Source organism: Danio rerio, chromosome 2 (genome assembly GCF_052040795.2).
Source record: "Danio rerio strain M-AB ecotype USA chromosome 2, GRCz13ab, whole genome shotgun sequence".
NCBI lineage: Eukaryota > Metazoa > Chordata > Actinopteri > Cypriniformes > Danionidae > Danio > Danio rerio.
In genome coordinates this window covers 35042831-35062705 of record NC_141022.1, presented here as the reverse complement: position 1 = coordinate 35062705, position 19875 = coordinate 35042831, and the positions used below count along the sequence as shown (strand labels likewise).

Below are 19875 nucleotides of genomic sequence, written 5' to 3'. Positions count from 1 at the left end.
GAATTAATAATATGATGAAATTACTATATGACAATTTTCAAAGGCTATTTTTGCTGTATTTCTTTTTAAAAAGTAACTTTTAATTGACATATAAATAAAAATAAAAATATAAAATAAAGAGGTATCACTGCTATATGTAAATTATAAATTTTGCTGCTGTATAAAAATATTGACACACTACCGTTTAGTCATTTTTTTTATTGTCCAAAGACAATTTAGCAGAACTAATTGATGGGTTTGTGCCAATGCTTGAGCATGGGGCACGCCAGTTCTTTTTCTGATATTTTGTACATATTAGACTGAAGTCTGATTATTATATTTATTTGTAAGTGTTTGATGATTTTGCTCTTTAAAAAAAAGTATTTTAGTATTTTAAATACATGCAACTTGTCCTCCATGTAATTTATATATACAGTACTGTGCAAAAGTCTTAGGCTACTAGTATTGTCACCAGAAAAGTTTTAAAGTTGATAGGTTTTTATATTTTTCTGTAGCATAAATATCAATTTACATTTCCAAACATTATTTCTTTCATTAATTGTAATTATACAGTGAGATTATTCTTTGCAAAAGGTTTAAAGTCTGTTGTTTCTATATTTTTCTGTAGCATGTTAGTTTGAAATTATATCAATTTACGTATCTAAACATTATTTCTGTCAGTAATTGTAATTATTCAGTGAGATTATTTTCTGCACTAGGAGTTTGACAACAGCCAGTGCTCCACACAGAGATCTGATCTGATCGTCATCCAGTCTGCCTGGAATGACATAAAGAAACAGAACAAACTCAAATGCTTCAAAAAACCCGCCTGCAAAGCTACAGTACTGTTCAAAGTTTTAGGCACTTGTGTAAAAATACTACAAAATTTGGATGCTTTCAGAAATAACACATAAATGCATACATACATGATACAAATATATATATTTATCAATTAACTTCATCTCTTCTCATTTTCACCCGCTGGGCTGGGTCGCGTCGCAGGGGCCGCAGTCTTAGGAGAGAACTCCAGACTTGCCTCTCCCCAGGCACTTCCTGAGGCGTTCTCAGGCCAGCCGAGAGACATAGTCCCTCCAGCATGTCCCGGGTCTTGCCTGAGGCCTCCTCCAGGTGGGACATGCCTGGAACACCTCTCTAGTTAGGCGTCCAGGAGGCATCCGAAACAGATGCCCGAGCTACCTCTGTTGGCTTTCCTTGATGTGGAGGAGCAGCGGCTCTACTTCGAGCTCCTCCCAGGTGACAGAGCTTCTCACCCTATATATAAGGATGCGCCCTGCCACCCTGCGAAGAAAACTAATTTCGGCCGCTTGTATTCGAGATCTTGTCCTTTCTCTCATGACTCAAAGCTCATGACCATAGGTGATTGTAGGAACGTAGATTGGACCGGTTTTGCCTTTTAGTCCAGCTCTACCACAAGGAATTAGCACATTGACCACATTACTGCAGCTGCTGCACCAATCCGCCTGTCAATTTCACGTTTTATTCTTCCCTCACTCGTGAACAAAACCCCAAGATACTTGAACTCCTCCACCGAAGGGAAGGACTTTCCTCCAACTTGGAGATTAACTTATATTAATTAAATTAAATCAACGTTTGGTATGACCACACTTTGCATTTTAAACACTTGGTAGACTTGCCCATATTTTTTTCAGGTAGCTTTGCATGAAGATTTTTGAAGGGATCTTAGAGATGTAACCAAAATTTTTCTGGATTTATTTTGTCTCAGTTTGTTCTGTTTCTTCAGAGAGACTAGATGATAATCAGATCAGGTCTCTGTGTGGAGCACTGGCTGAGTCCTTGTGCAGACAATACTCTCACTGTATATTTTTTTTCAGAAACACTGTCTGCGCGGAGAATGCATAATTCTTAAGGACTTCTCTCACCCTGCTTACAGTTTTCCATCCTGCTTTCCAGCAGGCGCTTCAGGCTCCCCCAAGCAAAAACCAGCAGATTAAGGAAAAGCTTTTCACCCAGGACTGTCTCCCTTTTGAACTCTGCCCCCCACTGACTCTATTGCCGCCCTCATACACCCTCATACACCCCCACACTCTTCTCATAACTTACTGCATACTCCCCATAAAAACTATTTAATATTTGCACATTTAAAATTGTACATATTCATTGCACTTTGTTGCACTAATTCATTTTAATTTGTACATATCCACTGCACATATACATTTGTAATTATGCTCATATCTATCTACATACTTCTGATTATTAATGTACATATATTCATCTATTGTAAATCTCTGATTATAATTAATACAACCTGTATGTAATGTTCATAGTACATCCATCTGTAAATATCACTATAGTTTTTCTATAATTGCACTTTGTAACTTCTAACTAGATCCTGCACTTGCTGCTGTTGCACTCCTGGTCAGACCTAAACTGCATTTTGTTGCCTTGCACTTGTACATGTATTATGACAATTAAGTTGAATCTAATCTAATCTAATAATTTCCAGAAATAATGTTTGGAAATGTAAATTGATATTACAAACTGACATGCTACAGAAAAAAATGTAGAAATAACCGATTTTAAACCTTTAAACCTTTTTGTCTTTTTACCTTTATTAAATGGATAGTAAAATATATTAGACAGAAAGTGAAGTGAGAGAGAGAGGAGGTAGGAACGGGAAATGTCCTCGAGTCGGGATTGAACTCGGGACGCCCTGAAGTGCTACTGCACCATATGTCAGCACTAACCACTAGGCTGTTGCACTGACTAATTTTTAACCTTTTTATTGGTGAAAATACTAATAGCCTAAGACTTTTGCACATTACTGTATATATGTAGGCATTATGTTAAACTGCCTCTCTTACTGGGATGAAACTTCTGCTAATATGAATTGTTTTTTATGTATTCATTGCAGTGTGGCAATTACACAGAAGCAGAGGTCCACAAAGCTGACTGTTTGTCCCCGTAGGAGTACATCAATCCAGAGCTCGGAGTCTGCTGACACTTCAGAATCTGTCAAAAGGGGCCCCAAAATAATCAAATCAGGCCTCAAAAGCTCAGGCCAATCGCAAGAGGAAACTTACAAAGTATGCAAACTGCACTGCTTAGGTTTGCCATTAAACTAAACGTGAATATTCAAAGAATAACTGCTTATGTGTTTACATGCAGGCAATAGTGGAAGAAAGAGACCAGGAGCGAGAGCGGCGCTGGAAAGCAGAGCAAGCTGCGAAAAAGCTTACTGAACAGGTCAAGAACTTGCAGACTCGAGCCAGCGAGGAAAAAGACCTGCAGAGTTTGGCCTTACACACCACAGACAGGTCAGGACAAACAGACAAATGCAGTTTCACTTTGTTCCAGTTGTTACCTTTGTGCTGAAATGAATGTGAATGATATGAATGCAAATTAAGCAGCCTAATTAAGAGTTCCACCGCTGACAGTCAAAGTAATATATATAGTTGCAACTTTTATTTTATCTCTCTCGTTAAAACATTCTCTCCCATCAAGGACACCTTAACATTCTCCAGCCATCCAAGTGTTTGCGGAGAATGTTTGGTTTGACATATTGCACCTAATTGGTGTCAGCTCTAGCTGAAATGTTGGATCGGAATACACTCGAGTATAATTAAATTTTATTAGAAGTTTCCAGAGACCCCACTGTAGGGCCCTGATGTATGAAGCTCCGCCATCCCACCTGCACGGCGCTTTGTGTGGTGTGATGATGGCCCTGATATTTTGCTCTAATATTATAGCCCACGCGCTCCCCCTGGTGATAAATCGTAATTATAATGGAGATTAAAGTCGTGGTGACAGGCACATGTCTGCTGCAGATCATCAATCAATCCTAATTGCCACCCCTGCAGCACTCGACTGCTAATGACGGTCGCCTCACAGCCCAGTTTGTGTTTCGTTAACTCTTCGTCTGCTGAGTGTGGGTGAATATGACAGCATTGTGTATTAAATGTCATTAAACTGATTTTTCAGGCTGAGTTCCATTCTGAAGTGCTCATCTCTGTGCTCATCTTTATAATCCAGAGTGAGAGTTTCAAAAGGGATGAACTCTTCTGCGGAACATCACAAATGAAAAGAATTATGGGAGTAAAAAGTGCCCATAAGTTAATAATTTATTAAAGTTAATAACCCTTCAAAATCCTTGATTCCAAATGGCCAGTTATGAGCGCTTATTTTGAATGACACTTAAATATGGTACCCATGATCCTTCCTATTTCAAAGTGACATTGAGGGGTGGATTTATTCTCATTTGGAGTGCTGCAAAAATGTATAATTCAGAGTGAGAACTTTGAAAGGGATGAACTGTTCTGTGGAATATCACAAATGAAAAGAATTATGGGAATAAAGTGTCTAAAAGTTAATTTCCCTTCAGAATTCTTCATTCCAAAAGCCCAGTTAAGAGCACTTTTGTTTGGAATGGCGCTTAAATATAGCAGTTATGATTGTTCTTTTTCAAAAATGAACTAGAGGGGTTTATTTATTCCCATTTGGAATACTGCAAAAATGTGTAATTCAGCTTTTTACTATTGTAAACTGTATCAGTGTGGATTAAATGAAAGTAGGCAGATGGTAAACATTCATACATACAATGTAAAAAATGCAGGGTTTCACACAATTTATTCATGTTGTTTAAGTTAAATCATTAAATTGATAAGTTTAGGTGGATTGAACATAAAGTTGTCTTCAAAAATCTCAACGATTGTGTTATTTCAGCTCATTTTAAATAAGTAGTTTGTACGAGCTGAAAAAATATTTTTTGAGTGTATATTGTGTATTTAAATCTTATTTGAAATGAGTTTTTTTTTCTCTCTCGCTCCTGTTGCCCCCTATTGTTCTATCAATATAATTTTTTAATATTGTTCTTTGAACCAATGTAAATTTCGTCAACAAAAAAAGGCTTGGAAAAAAACAGATAATTGACAGATCTGCTTGGTCTGTATCGTAACTGAAATCGTGCGCTCTGATCAATGAATGGTCAATGAATGAACCGTGCAATTCAGCAGATTATAACAAAACAATTGTTTTTATTTGTTTTGACCATGTTTTAATCTTGTCTTTTTTCATCAAGTATATTGTGCTGTTGTTCATTCATTGAGCAGATCAGAATTTTCATTCACTTTACTCTACAAACATGTCACGTTTTTGTTTCCAGCCATAGGCAACAAACATTTTCCCCCTTTATTTTTGTTGACGAATTTAAGTTTCAATTCATCGAAGAGTCTTGAAAAAAATGCTCACAGGTTGCAAAAAATGCAGTACAGCTACTTTCAACAATAATAATAATAAATACAAACGCAGATTATAATCTTTTAAGTGAAGTTTATTTCTAAACTAGTTTTAGAAGGATCACATGCTTATGATTGACCACAGCCGGTCCCGAATTTGCTAATACAGGATTCACCAATCAGATGATTCCTGAGTCACTATAAATAACCCAAGTCTTCATTCCACAACCATCTTTTTCTGGATGAAAACACTCTTCCTCCCCTTCTCCTTCCCCCTTTACCTAGATTGGGCAGCACAGTGGCCCAGTGGTTAGCACTGTTTCCCCACAGCAAGAACACCACCGGCTCTGGTCCTCGCCGAGCCGGTTGGTGTTTCTGTGCGGAGTTTGCACGTTCTTTGCGTGTCCGCGTGAGTTTCCCCTAGGTTACGTGGTTTACTCCCATTGTTTAAAGACATGTGTCATACGTAAACCGACTAAGGCAAATGGGCACCATAGTCTAGCTCCCAGCATCAATATATATATATATATATATATATATATATATATATTTTTTTTTTTTTTTTGAAGCTGTTCACCTTTCCCCACATTAGCAGGGGAGTTTTTGAGGTCTACCTGAGCTCAGTCTTCCCTCTCACCCTGAAAACGGGAGAGAGCTCTGGGCTCGAGAATCCCTTGAGCTCAGAGCTCTCTCCCAGGACAGAATGCCTTATTATAAATCATCAGCTGTGTGAACACTTGAAAGGATCATGTGATATCAAGGACTTAAATAAAGTCACCACAAAGAAAGTATTGCAATGTCAATATATTAAAATAGAAACTCGTTATTCTAAGTTGAAAGAAAATTCCTATTAATACTAATTTAATATATGTTTTAATTAAACTAATGTAATATTTAGTGAGGTTGAGAAACTTCTTTCAATACAACAAAAAAGCTAAAAGTTCATTAATGTTGAAAAAAAAAATTATTGTTATTCAAACATATTATGAGAAAGCAGATCTGCTGTTTCTGTTTAGGTTGAAGGAGATGTTACTAAAAGAGCGTTCAGATCGGGCAGGACTGCAGACTCGTTTGCAGGAGTTGGAGGAGAGGTACAGGTCTGCTGTAGAGCAGCTGGAGCAAGTGCGCAACCGGGAAGAGCAACACAAGAGGGCGCTGTGCATTCTGGAAGACAGCATGAGTCAAGCAGAAGCTCTCAGAGTTCAGCAACGTGCAGAAGAGGTAGAGGAACAGCCCAGTCCTGTAGTGAAACACATCCATAACTTCAACTGAGCACCAATGCAGTGTATAGACTGGCATTGGTTTATCTCTTCACTATACATTCAATAGCTGAAACAAACATATTTGCCATGTTGAGAGTAATTTTGTGAGATGGTTCCAGAAGCAGCTCTTAGATAAATATAGCAGTGTTTGGCTGAATTGCAGAAACATTGCAATTTCTTTTGACATTTCAAACCCTTTGAATTGAGAGGTACATTTTACTCCCGACCTTTTTATATATGTATATTTAAAAGGCTACATTGAGAAAGCTGTTTGAAGCACCACTTGAGCAGACGTCTACTTACGAAACCACTTTTCAGAATTAAATAATTCCATATAAACAGTATTAAAAGCAGCTGGCCTGCTATATTCTTTCAGATGAAGAGGACTCAGGAGTTGGAGAATAAAGCGTCTGCTTTTAAAAGGGAAGTTGAAATACTGCGAGCGTCTTCTCGACAGCACAAAGAGAAGCTGCAGCAGTTGCATGAACTACTGGCCTCCAGAGAGGAGATGCACAGGTACATGAGTTTCTTAGTTTCATAATAAAGGTACCATAGAGTGCATTGATTCAATATGTTGAATTGTTCTCTGATATCTACATAGTAGATATGTGGCTTTGGTAAAAAAAAAAAAAATCGCTCATTTGTAATTAAAAGAATTACGCCTATAATGAAAATATCATTTTTGGAACAGTCGTGAATGATGGCTGTCATGAGTTTGGCTCTAAAAAGTTTATTACATTATAATTATATACTCAAAAAAAGGGACAGACAGATGTGTTTAGAATTGTATTTTGAAGCTTTACCATAATTCTTTATGCCAGAATTAATATCAACCTCTGCATAAACAGATGGGTTTAATAAGGTTTATCACTATCCTTTCACTTTGGAAAAATCACAGTTAGAGCTGAGAAAAGTGATTCACGTTTAAATGTGCATTAAACACAAACTCTGCAATCTACATGTGTTTGTAGCCTCATTACAAACATGTGCAGCAAATTTCATAAATAACATGCCTCTTTGGGGTGGAGCTGAGTAAATTCATAATCTGTATATCCTGCATTTTGTGTTATGACAAGCTGTGAAAATTTTGTGGCTTGGCTGCCTGTTTAACAAACCTACTTCTTTTTGGTCTCCCTGCTTCCTTTAAAATAAGAGTCCCACATACAACTCAAGCCTAGATAAACTTAAACATAAGTGGAAAATGCTAATTGTTGTAATCTCATTAGAAAATTTTGTGGCCAATAAAATGCAACCTGGAGCACGCATATTATTGATTTTGTGTGGATCGTCAGTGTTTTCTTTGGATTGCCCTGTCCTTCACTGTGAATCTACAATGACAGTATTTAGAGTGAGGAAACAATGGTGTTTGTGTGGCTCATGGTAGGTCTTTTTCCATGTACCGATTGTATTATTCTGCTATGCCTAGGTATACCCAGATTTTCATTCTATGGCACCTATTAGAGTGAAAATGGCTCAAATTACAAAAGAAGAAATGTGTTAATTTGCACCTGTTTAACTGTTACAGGAAAGAGCTTTCTGCACGATTGCTTCCTGGTGGAACTGAGTTTAAAGAGGCTGTAGCCAAAGAGGTTGCTGCAACAGAGCAGAGATTTGCTCAGAAACAGACTGATCTTGAAGAAAAAATCAGGGATGCCAGAAGACAGTATGCTGCTCTGGAGGAGGAGTTTCGCATGGCTCTCACTATTGAAGCAAAGCGTTTTACAGAGGTAACATTTAAACTATGAGGAAACATAGTCTGAACATAGTCTTATTTATGATTTTGTGACAGTAAGTTTTAGTTTTCTAATTGAATCCTCAGAGCAGAAAAATAAAAGTAAAAAAATTACAAAATAAAATAGTATTATTGATATAACAATTTAAACTTGCTTTTACCAATTTTTTTCTACATTTTTTCACTTTTTAGATTTTAAGTTTAACTTTTAATTGACTCTCCAAAACAAAAGCAGTTAGAATATTTTGTAATTTTGTTTAGTAACTTTCTTTAAAGTAATTTTTTATGTTTTTCATCTAATATTTGTATTTTGTTTCTTATTTAAAATGTCATTGGGCTCTATTTTGACAATTAATACCCAAAGTGCAGGGCGCAAAAGCATTAAGGTCATGTCAGAATCCACTTTTGCTATTTTAAGGATGGAAAAATACACTTTGTTCCGTGGCACATGATCTAACAAGGTTAAGCTTATTCTCTTAATGAGTTATAGATGTGTTTTGAGAGTAAACCAATCAGAGTCTCATCTCCTATTCCCGTCGCACCATGGTGCATTTGCTATTTACATGGCAGACTTTGTAAGTGGAAAAACTGAGCGCTTCACTAGCAAGAAAACAGTTAAACAGAGCATGTACAACGCAAGAATGAGAGATGAACCTCATTTTTTACTTTCACTCTTGTGGATAAGGAAACATGTTGTAAGCACAAACATATATTAGCCTTTACATAATTAATTTTGTTTGTTCAACGCAAAGATTTGTTTCAAAACTATTTCTAAATTCAGTTCTAATTTCCAGCAAACGAATAAATGAACAAATAACAACAAAGTGTGGTCAAAAAAGGGAGTTATATCCCAATACACATTCTGTGCCCCATATGGTCTAAAACCTGACAGGTGGACAAATCTAAGCTTGTTTTTAATAATAACAAATAATAACAAATATAAATATGCATATAATAAATAATACTGCTAATAATAATAACATTATACAAAAGCAAACTGTTACGAATAAACTGAAAAAGCCCCCCGAGATGAAGAAGGCATGAAAGTATGGTTTTTATATTTATGTTGGCTTGAAAATAATAATTTTTGTAATATTTTAATCCTTTAATTCATTTGTAAAGATATTTGCATAATGCTATACACCCTGTGTGTATTAAGCAGTGTGTAAGCAAGGCGCATTTAAAATGCAAAAATACATTTTTACATTTAAAAATGTACAAAAAAATAAAATAGTCAATAAACAATTTATACAGTTAAAACTGATATTATAATAAATAATGAATCAATTATGATAAACACATTAGTATAAAAGAAAGAAACAAGCAAACATAAATAAAAAATGAATTGAAATAATTCAATAATTACAAAATTATGCAAAAAAAAACAAATATAAACACAATTTAAATTAAAATGCTACAACTGATAATAATAATACACATTTGGTAAAAATAAGTTATTATGTAAATAAATGCACAAAGTACTATAATGAGTAGGAGAAAAAGTATTCACCCATTTATTTGTAACCAGATATTTTACAACTAATATGACAGATTTATATTTTAGGGAAACCTATTATTCCTTTTTACAAGAAACTATAGATACTTTTTACATTTAAGGGCAGGGATGCCTTAATGCTGACCTTAATGTGTTTTGCATGTTTACTGTATATATTTTGCAGGTAAAAGAAGGCTTTGATCAGGTGTCTGGTGAACTCCAGGAGTTGAAGTCGATTCTCAACCAGTCTCAGCAGAAAGAGAAACAATCAGCCTCTCTGGTGCAGGAGCTCACAGCTATGGTGAAAGAGCAGAAAACACGACTTGCTGAGCTTCTCAAAGCCAAACGAGAAGCTGTCAGTGAGTTCAAGGTAAAATCAAAGCGTTTTACCTCAGTTATATATAGAGTTTTCCTATTTCTTTTTCCTTTGGGGTTTTGTATCAAATTACGCTATCATAGAAATAGACAGCAGTATTATCGCACAAATGAATCTAGCCCAGTGTTCTTTTTTCAGGGTTTTTACTGAGTCTTAAGAAGTTTAAAATTTCTAAATAAAATACTTAGGCCTTAGAAAGTCTTAAAGGGATAATTCACAGAAAAAAATTTTAATTCTTCTATTATTTATCCACCCTTCACTTGTTCAAAACCAATTTGAATTTCTTTCTTCGGTTGACCAGAAAAGAAGACTTTAAAAAAAAAATACTAGTAGTAGCAGCAGCAGCATCCCATCCTCCGAAGGATGCAGACTTTAAAGGTAAGTGCTTCGAAGTCCACACAGGCTAAACCAAGCATTTTGAAATGAGACGATCTAGCCTACAGAGGACTGTTCTCGTCACCAGGTAACCGTAACAGCTGCTGTTAATAAGCGCTGATAAAATTTGTAATAACTTTTTTGGTTTCAGTATTTTTATTATTAGAAATTTTCACAGACATTTACTTAAAACTACACTTAAAAAACAAAACAAAAAAATAAACTTAAAACTTGCATTCAAACAATTAGACATTTGAAAAAAAAAAAAAACTAAAATAATCATAAAAAACAACAACAGCAAACAACAGTCATAAAAATAATAATAAAAAAATTATAAAATAAACATGCATTCCCCCAACCAACCACCCACCAGTGCTATCAAACAATAAGCATAGGTACTAAAGGCATAGTAAACATATTCACAAGTTTGTAAAAAGGATATAAAAGAGGACCACATTTTTTCAAATAACAAAACCTTGTCTATTAGGGTATATCTGATTTTTTTCCAGATGTAGTGTACCTGTTAACTGTTGTCAGCCATAATTTAAGAGTTGGCACTTCTTTTTTTTTCGAAAACAAAAGGATGAGTTTTTTGGCAAAGATCAACCCATATGAAACAAACTGTTGTTGTGCTCGTGTAAGTCTCAAAAATTCTTCGAAAACTCTGAATATAATTAATATAGGATCTGGTTCAATCGGAATGTCTAATGTAACAGAAGCTGGAAATATCTTTCCTTTGATCCATACATGTACGCATAAAAATGTAAACTGTCTATAAAATCACTCTTTTATAGAACATGTCATACTCATTTTGTTTTTTTTAACAAGTGTTTATATATCCAAGTAAAATAAACTTAATTCATACATTTAATCCAAGGTTTTCTATTAAAAACGTCCTGCCGTTATCGGCGCACAATGAATCTTGGGAGGTTTGAGGCCTCGAAGGATCCACCGGCTGTGTCCTTCATTACCTGGAAAATGAAGGATGCATTTTGAGGCTGCGTTTGAAGGAGCGTTCAAATTTTTTTTAAATGAGACAGCCTTTATCGCGCCGTGATGACGCAGCACACTTCGAATGCATCCTTCGAAGAATGCAACCTCTGAACTGAGACACAGCTTATCTAAGTCAATAGCCGCATTTCCACTTTCGGGCCAGTGCGAGCCATGGCTTTAATCGGGCCGGGCCGGACAATAGCCCGGGAGGTTGAGAAATGAGGCCGAAATCATGTCGCGTTTCCACTGTCGGGCTGATAGCTCACAGCGCGTCACACAAACACCGCCTACAGAACGTCCCCGAATCAAACGTCACACAACTCGCCCACTCCAGCGGAAATGAGGCAGATAAAGCACCCCATAGAATCATCACGAAACCATTAAAATGAAGACAACCGAAACAAACAAATGACACGTTACTGTACAGCAGTACATGAAATGTCTATACGCACAGACCTGTGTATTTCCATTCATTACATTTGTTTACTCGCCGACCGACTGTTGGCATTGTGCATTGCTCTCGCAACTAACGGACCCATCACAGTGAGCGCACCCGTCCATAGTATAAAGCCACAGAAATTCTCCTTTATAACTCGATACAGCACGTCTTATTAAGTGTTTCTGGCACAAGAAGAGCGAGAATAAAATATAGCCGTATTTGTTGCGCTCAGCAGCTATTTACTGAAGCTCTTCATTTAAAGTTTCATTTATAAATTTAACCACATCATATAAAAACATAAACACTTGTTTGAGGATATAGAACACATTTTGTGTTTGGACTTTCCCCAGATGAGTTTAAAGCAGGACTGAGTGACAGAAAAAAAGGTAGGCTAGATTCTGCATTCACTCACCCAAATATTGCTCTGTTTGCGCGATTTGATTAATATCATCGAATCTAAATACTTTATAAATAATATTTCAAACCTTCTCCGGTGTTTATTGTTTTTTGGAAATATCTAAAATCTTTTTTTTTCAGATAGGTCTTTGTAAAATGAAAGTTAGGCTATAAGTGGCTTTAAAACGGTTTGATTTATGTATTGTATATAGGCTACCTACATTGTTATTGCTAGCTTTTGTTTATTTTATATTGGTTTATTTATTTAATGCGATTTTATATATATCCGATATTTGTAATTCTTTAAATTATATTTCAATATAGCTTAGGCTATTTTATCAAGAAATGACACTATATTGTTTAAAGTCTACGAAAGTGGGCACGTAATTTGTTAAGTTTTATGTCTTTCTGTTGTATTTATATTGTGTATTATCTCAATATCTGCCCGCTCGCGGCATCAACAGAGCTGTGAAGGGAGCGCTCTTGCCCGGTCTCACACACAAATACAGGCATTTAAACGCGCACAAACACACCTTTTAAACTTGACAAAAACTCTCGAAAACCTTTATTGTCTGCTGTGTTTTTAATATGGTGTAATGATTATTATGCACTATTGAAACATAAAGGAGGACGCAGCAAAGAACGTCACTATAAATTAAAACTACTTTATTATTTTATGCAGCAGCCTTACATTTAAAAGGAAAACATAAGGGTGATCATATGCAAAAAGACCCCAGACTATAAGGCCAGATGTTTTCTTTCCCTGTGTGTGTTTGGCGCATGTGCTCATGTGCGATCAGAAAACTGCCCGCCTCTCCTTTCACTCCGCCCCGAAGCCCCAGCTGGCCCTCATTGGCCCAAGGTATTCGGCGGGCCGAAAAAGGCCGGCCGCTGGCCCCAAGAAAGCCCCGCTTTGGCCCGATTAAGCCCCGGAAGTGACAGTGGAAACGCCACTGGCCTTGGCTCGCCCTGGCTCTCTCGCTTTAGGCGCGATAGTGGAAACGCGGCTATTGGGTGCCAGAATCCAGCATTCTTCAAAATATATTTTTCTGTGTTTAACAGAAGAAAGAAACTTATAAAAGTTTAAAACCACACATTAGGGTGAATAAATGATTTTCGGATGAATTATCCCTTTAAATGTGCTGAAGTATTGTGTTCTAGGTTGTAAATATTTAATCAAACAAGTCTCAGTTGTCCTCTTCCCATGTTAAGCTAACTATAATACTCATTAAAATGCTCCTACATCACTTCAGAATGTACTTTTGTTTTGTTTTCACTCTATTGTTTTGTAGTTCTCTTTCGCTAGTCCAATTATAATACTGTATAACACAAATATAATATAATGCTGTATCATGACATTGAGACCATGATGCTCTTATTGAGACCAAAATATGATTTAGGTCTTAAATATTATTCATAACAGTCTAAAAAAGTGGCTAGAGAGTTTTAAATTTGACTTAGTGACTCAGCCCTGCTTTAGTATCATATCATCTTTTTGTTATTATATGGTTGTGATTTCAATCACTTCCTAGGTATTGCTTCATTATCCTGTTTTTGCTTTTTAGACTCGTGTGCAGTCATTGGAATCCAGGTTAGAGGATGATAAACGACTGAACCTGCAGGTAGAGCTTCTGAGGAAAGACAAGTCTAAGCTGATCTCTCAGCTCACCGCTCAAGAGTCTGTCATAGATGGACTGCGGGCGGAGAGGAGGATCTGGGGCCAAGAGCTTGCACAGCAAGGTGCATCAGTAAATAAAGATACAGCCTTCGGAAAACAGACAGATAACGTTAGCTGTATTTTAACTTGGTTTTGCATTCATCCTTTTGTTTAGGTGCATCTCTAGCACAGGATCGTGGTCGACTGGAGGCCAGGATTGAGGTTTTGTTATCCGAACTGGAATCGCAGAAAAAGCAGAGTGAAAGAGACAGCGATTCGCTCAGGATTAAAGCTAAGATTGTTGATGACCAGACGGAAACGATAAGGAAACTTAAAGAGGTAAAGCCCTCACTCACTAAACTGTATACAAATTTATAGTATGCAGAGTATAAAGATATTAGATATAAGTACCTATAATGTATAGATATGATTTCTTTCAGGTGAATATTTATTGGATTATAGAATTAATTATATGGAATGCTAATGAACTAATTATATTTATCACAAATATGCTTTAATTTCCCAGAGATGGGTTGCGGCTGGAAGGGCATCTGCTGTGTAAAAACTTGCTGGATAAGTTGGCAGTTCATTCCGCTGTGGCGACCCCGGATTAATAAAGGGACTAAGCCGACAAGAAAATGAATGAATGAATATGCTTTCAGTGCTTTGTTTATAATACAGCATTTTAAGATAACCAGGACAGCGTTTAGATATCTTTCTTTATAAATCTTCAATTGTTCCTGTGGTCAGAATTTCATTTCAAAATCTACACTACTGTTTAAAGTCTGTAAGATTTTTACATGTTTTTAAAAGGATTCTTTAATGCTAATTAATATTTTAAGCATTCTGATATGCCGATTTAGTGCTCAATTAACAGTTTTTATTATAAGGAAATTTTAAAAACAATTGATCTGTATAATTATTTGTTTAATGAAAAATATTTTAGAATGACTTGTTGAATAAAAAGTTTATTAGAATGTTTTTATTTTAATATATATAAGCATTTTGTAATGCCATAAGTATCTCTACGGTCATATTTTGATTTTAATGCATCATTGATAAATAAAAACACTAATTTCTCTCATTCGTTTTCTTAAAATAAATCGTAATCAAAACCTTTCAGTGGCGGTAAATATTATATGAGTATTTTGTATTGCTATAAATATCTTTACGGTCATATTTTGATTAACTTAATGCATCCTTGCTAAACAAAAATTAATTTCTAATTTCTCTAATTTGTAATAGGGGACATTCTGCCAGAAACATACATTATTTGTCCCTGAAATAAAAACAAACACAGTAAATAAAAAGCATTTCATCCCAAAAATATCTAAAATGGACTGATGTGAGTTGTTCTGTTAAGGAATATGTCATTCATTTGCTTCTCAGATCTTTTTTTTTTATTAAAAACACTGTAGAAACACTGTCATTACAGCTTTAACACTTTTGTTATTTTAAAAACTGTTAGCAAATTTAAGTTGTTATCATTGACTGATTGATTCAATTCAGTTGCTTCAAAACATGAAATAATAAATAAATTCTACAAATAAATATGACAAATATATAATATGTATAATTAATAAATGTATAATTTAGATAGAATGTCCTATACAGAAATAAATAAAAACAAATGGTAACCAAAAATTTTCATTCATTCATTCATTAATTCATTTTCTTTTCGGCTTAGTCCCTTTAATCCGGGGTCGCCACAGCGGAATGAACCGCCAACTTATCCAGCACGTTTTTACGCAGCGGATGCCCTTCCAGCTGCAACCCATCTCTGGGAAACATCCACACACACACTCATTCACACTCATACACTATGGACAACTTAGCCTACCCAATTCAACTGTACCGTCTTTGGTCTGCGGGGGAAACCGGAGCACCCAGAGGAAACCCAAGCAAACGCATTGAGAACATGCAAACTCCACACAGAAATGCCAGCTGACCCAGCCGAGGCTCGTACCAGCGACCTTCTAGCTGTGAGGCAACAGCACAACCTACTGCGTCACCCAAAACTTTTCAGTGATAGTTTAATTATGATTGTTAATTTTATTCATTAAATATTAAACAAAACTTTCAACGACTAAAACTGTATGTGCAACAGTGTCAGATGTCATTGCCTGGTTCATTTCGTGCAAATTGCTTCCAGGCATTGCTGGAGCGAGATGAGCAGATGCGTAAAGTTAGTGATGAGAGCATGCAGGAGCAGAGAAATCTGAAGCAGCAGCTGGAGGAGGAAAAGTCGTCTGCATTGGAGCTCAGAGACTCGGTGGAGCAGCTCAGTCTCAGGAAGGAGGAGCTGAAACAACAGCTGTTTGATAAGGAGGCGGAACTTGATGAGGTTAAAGAGACATACAGGTATGGAATAACACTCTTGTATTGGAGTATTGGAAACACTCTTGTATTGGAAACTGAAATTTTGTTATCATTTACTCAAACATCACAAATCTGTTTGACTTTCTTTCTTCTGTTAAACATGCAATTATTTAGAAAAATGTTGGAAATCAGTAACCACTGACTTCCAAGGTATTTGTTTTTCTTACTATGGAAGTCTGTGATTAACAATTTCTATAATTTTTTTCTAAAAATGTTTTGGGGGGCGTGAACCATTCCTTAAAAGTTGTTAAATACAGTCTTGTTTTTTTGTCTAATTTTAATGTACTAAGTTGCAAATATGTGTCCCTTCAAAGCTGGTTGATTTGGTTCATAGATTACACCTCTTTGGGTTCCAATGCTTCTTGAAAGTACTTGAATTTCAGACGCATGGATTTAAGGTCTAGAAAATACTTGAAAACAAACACAGGTCTTTGAAAGTGCTTGAATTAAATTTTAAATTAGTTTTTGGTGTTAAATCAACATTTGCCATGCTGAGGAAAATAAAAATTCTTTATTTAAAAAAAACTTAAGTTAAAGTCTTGTACAAGAACTGTGACAAATAATACACATTTTATAAAAAACTTCATAATATAAATGTTTTGAATTCTGTAACTTTTATTAAAGTCCTATAATAATAAATGTTTAAAACAGTCTAAATTTTTTGAAAAATGACTCATTCTAAAATCATCACTCTGGCATTTTTAAAATGACTATGAAGTATAAGTGAAATGTTATGATATACTATGTTTAAACACTCACATTAACAGATAATCTGCACCAAAAATCTGAACCAATTGAAGTCCTCAAGAGGATTTCATATCCGATTCTCAGGAGGTGAAAATCAGACATAAATCAGGCTAAAACTCCTGTGGTCTGAGCCTGGCTTTAGGTACAGGTAGGACTTTTATAGCGCTACATATGCTTGGGGTGTGAATTACAATGGTGCTTGATTTATATTTAATGGCACTTCAAAAAGTCCTTGAATAAGCTGTTTTCAAAAGCATGGAAACCCTCTTAATGAATACTTAAAAAAAAAATCCCTACAGGAAAAATACTTTCAGAAACATCATTGCTAAAAATGGGCAGGCACTAATATACTCTAATGGAATAATCACCAATAACTAATAGCTAGGCCCGTACACGGAATCTGCGCATGCAGATAGCCGCACATTTTTAGCCCTTTGAGTCTATTTATTTACTTGTGTAAGTGTGTGTAAATTCATATTAATTCAGTTTTAAATTAATTTCAGTAATATTATTGACAAATATAAAAATGTTCATTTGATTTATTTACAATGCAGTTTATAAAGGTAAAATTTTCTGTCTTTGAGTAGATATATTATATGAGAGACTTTGTTTACCAATTCAGTGGATCTAATTGGATTTGCATTGTAAACATTAAGTAAAAATTAAAAAGGTATTATGTTTTATTTAATATATTAGGTTTTTATTTACGATACTCCCAAAATCATTACGGTTAAATCCACAAATTTTTTTTTTTTTTTTTTTACAAAATTCTGCACGAGTAGCAAAAAATGTCAGCAGATTCTGTCTGGCCCTACTAATAACCCATTTCATTTACTTATTGATTATGGAACAATACATCATTGTTTTAAAGAATGACAGCTGATGTCTCACTCATCACACAATTGTAATCTGTTAAATTCAAACCTAACTTGTGCTTTTGCAGGGCCTCAAGTAAGAAATGGCAGGAAAAGGCAGAGGTGTTGAACAGGCTGGAAAGTCAGGTGAAGCGGATGAAGGAGGCTTTTGATTCCAAGGAGAAAACCCTGATTGAGGAAAGAGACAAAGCTTCGCTAGCACACAGGTAATGTATAAGGTGGGCTGCTAGTCCTAATATGACCAATGGAGAACAGATTTTTAGACATTTATACTGATTTATTGTTTTATTAGAGCGGCAGTGGAGAAGCTTCACTGTGTGGATGATGCATTTCGTAGACAACTGGAGTCTCTACAAGCTTCACATCAGGCGGAACTACTTAGACTTGCAAATGACAAACAGAAACAGATAGAAAAAGCCAATCAGAAGGTATCACTGCCAAATAACACTAGCATTTCAGGATGGATTTATTATATTTTTGTTTATATTGATACATTTGTGTAAACTGTAGGTATGTGCCATTATTATTTTTTTAATATTGCATTTTATTATTTATTCATTTAGGATTTATAATTATTAATGCATGTTATTAATATTAGAATTATTTTAAAACTATACTAATAAAACTATTTAACAAAGAAATGTCACTATGAAACTATTGAACTAAAGTATGTAAATTTTAAACAATTAAATTTTTAATGAACATTTTTAATTTCTAAAATATTATTAGAATTCCATATAAACAGAGTAGAACAACTAAACCAATTAATGTATCTGTTTTTAATAATAAAAAGTTCCAATAATTCTCTAGTTCTAAGGAAGCCTTTAATGTGCAAATTGCTTCAACTGTCCACTAATTGAATCTCCTGATGAAGAATAATATGATGAAGAGTAAACTAGTGCTTTTTTAAGACTATATATTTTTTTAACCACAGGTTCTGCAGGTGGAGGAGGAAATGCGCCAGCTGCTTGAGGAAACTGAGAGTAACAAAAGGGTAATGGAAGAGAAAATGAGACGCCTCACACAAGTGCTAAAAGACTTTTAACACTATGCATTACAAACCTAAAGACAAAAATACTTGGAAGAAAAGATTTTCATGACTTGTGTTGTGTAAACAGGAACATAGCCTGAACTGAGACTGTGCATCTGAGTGTTTAGCCTTTTGTGTTTAGCTGTCTTATTGGCTTTTTACTCCCATTTTCTTTAACAGAAAACTGGCGTAGCTGTGAAACTTCTGTCTTTTAATGAAAAAATACAAAACATCAGTAAGTTATTTTTGTTGAACTGTACATTGAGTGTACGGTATCATATAATGCACTTTTTTTACATTTTTTTAATTAAATTATAAATCATTTGTTGTTCATTGTACAGTGTGTTCTTTTTAATTCATTAGTTAATTCTTTTATTTAATTAAATTTTTTTCAAATGTACACTTCTCAAAGCACTGAAGTGGGTCAAATCTCTACCAGGGGTTTGCAAACTGGGCACAAAGTGGTCTGTGAAAATTTGGAGAAAATAAAATTGTAAATAAATTAAAATATTTAACGCAATTCATTAAAAAACAAATATATAATAACATTGAAATAAATAATAATGAATAATCAAAAATTTAGTATTTGAAATATTTTATGAAAAATATATAAATGCACATTGGCAGTAGAATAAGCTAATTTTGGAATGCCAATAGTTTGATTAAATTAAACATACATATTAGATTAAAATAAATAATAGATTATATTACTGCAAAGTAGTTTAATTTTTACAAAGAAAAATTAAGATTTCAATGAATAAATAGGATTAAAATATATTTTATTGTTAGAATTTTTATGATTAATACATAAACATGCATTCACATAAAATAAACAACAAAAAACTGGATTTAACTAGTCTTATTATAAAAATAAATACACATTTAATTAAATAAGACTCAGATAATCCTAAATCCTATTAAAATAAA

The 19875-nt window shown here is 34.8% G+C and overlaps 1 protein-coding gene across 3 annotated transcripts in view; it reads left to right on the top strand.

The window, feature by feature from the left end:
• lrrcc1 (leucine rich repeat and coiled-coil centrosomal protein 1) overlaps positions 1-19276 on the top strand; it is a 280861-nt gene extending 261585 nt beyond the window's left edge. For all 3 annotated transcript variants that reach the window (XM_087241006.1, XM_087241005.1, XM_087241007.1), the window contains exons 9-20: positions 2873-3044; positions 3127-3275; positions 6209-6413; positions 6831-6970; positions 7980-8181; positions 9866-10051; positions 13826-14000; positions 14093-14256; positions 16070-16278; positions 17987-18124; positions 18211-18346; positions 18853-19276. In XM_087241006.1, coding sequence (XP_087097132.1) covers positions 2873-3044; positions 3127-3275; positions 6209-6413; positions 6831-6970; positions 7980-8181; positions 9866-10051; positions 13826-14000; positions 14093-14256; positions 16070-16278; positions 17987-18124; positions 18211-18346; positions 18853-18963 — 1987 coding nt within the window. In that variant the 3' untranslated portion in view covers positions 18964-19276. The remainder of the gene's footprint in view (positions 1-2872; positions 3045-3126; positions 3276-6208; positions 6414-6830; positions 6971-7979; positions 8182-9865; positions 10052-13825; positions 14001-14092; positions 14257-16069; positions 16279-17986; positions 18125-18210; positions 18347-18852) is intronic.
• The last annotated feature ends 599 nt before the right edge of the window (positions 19277-19875 follow it).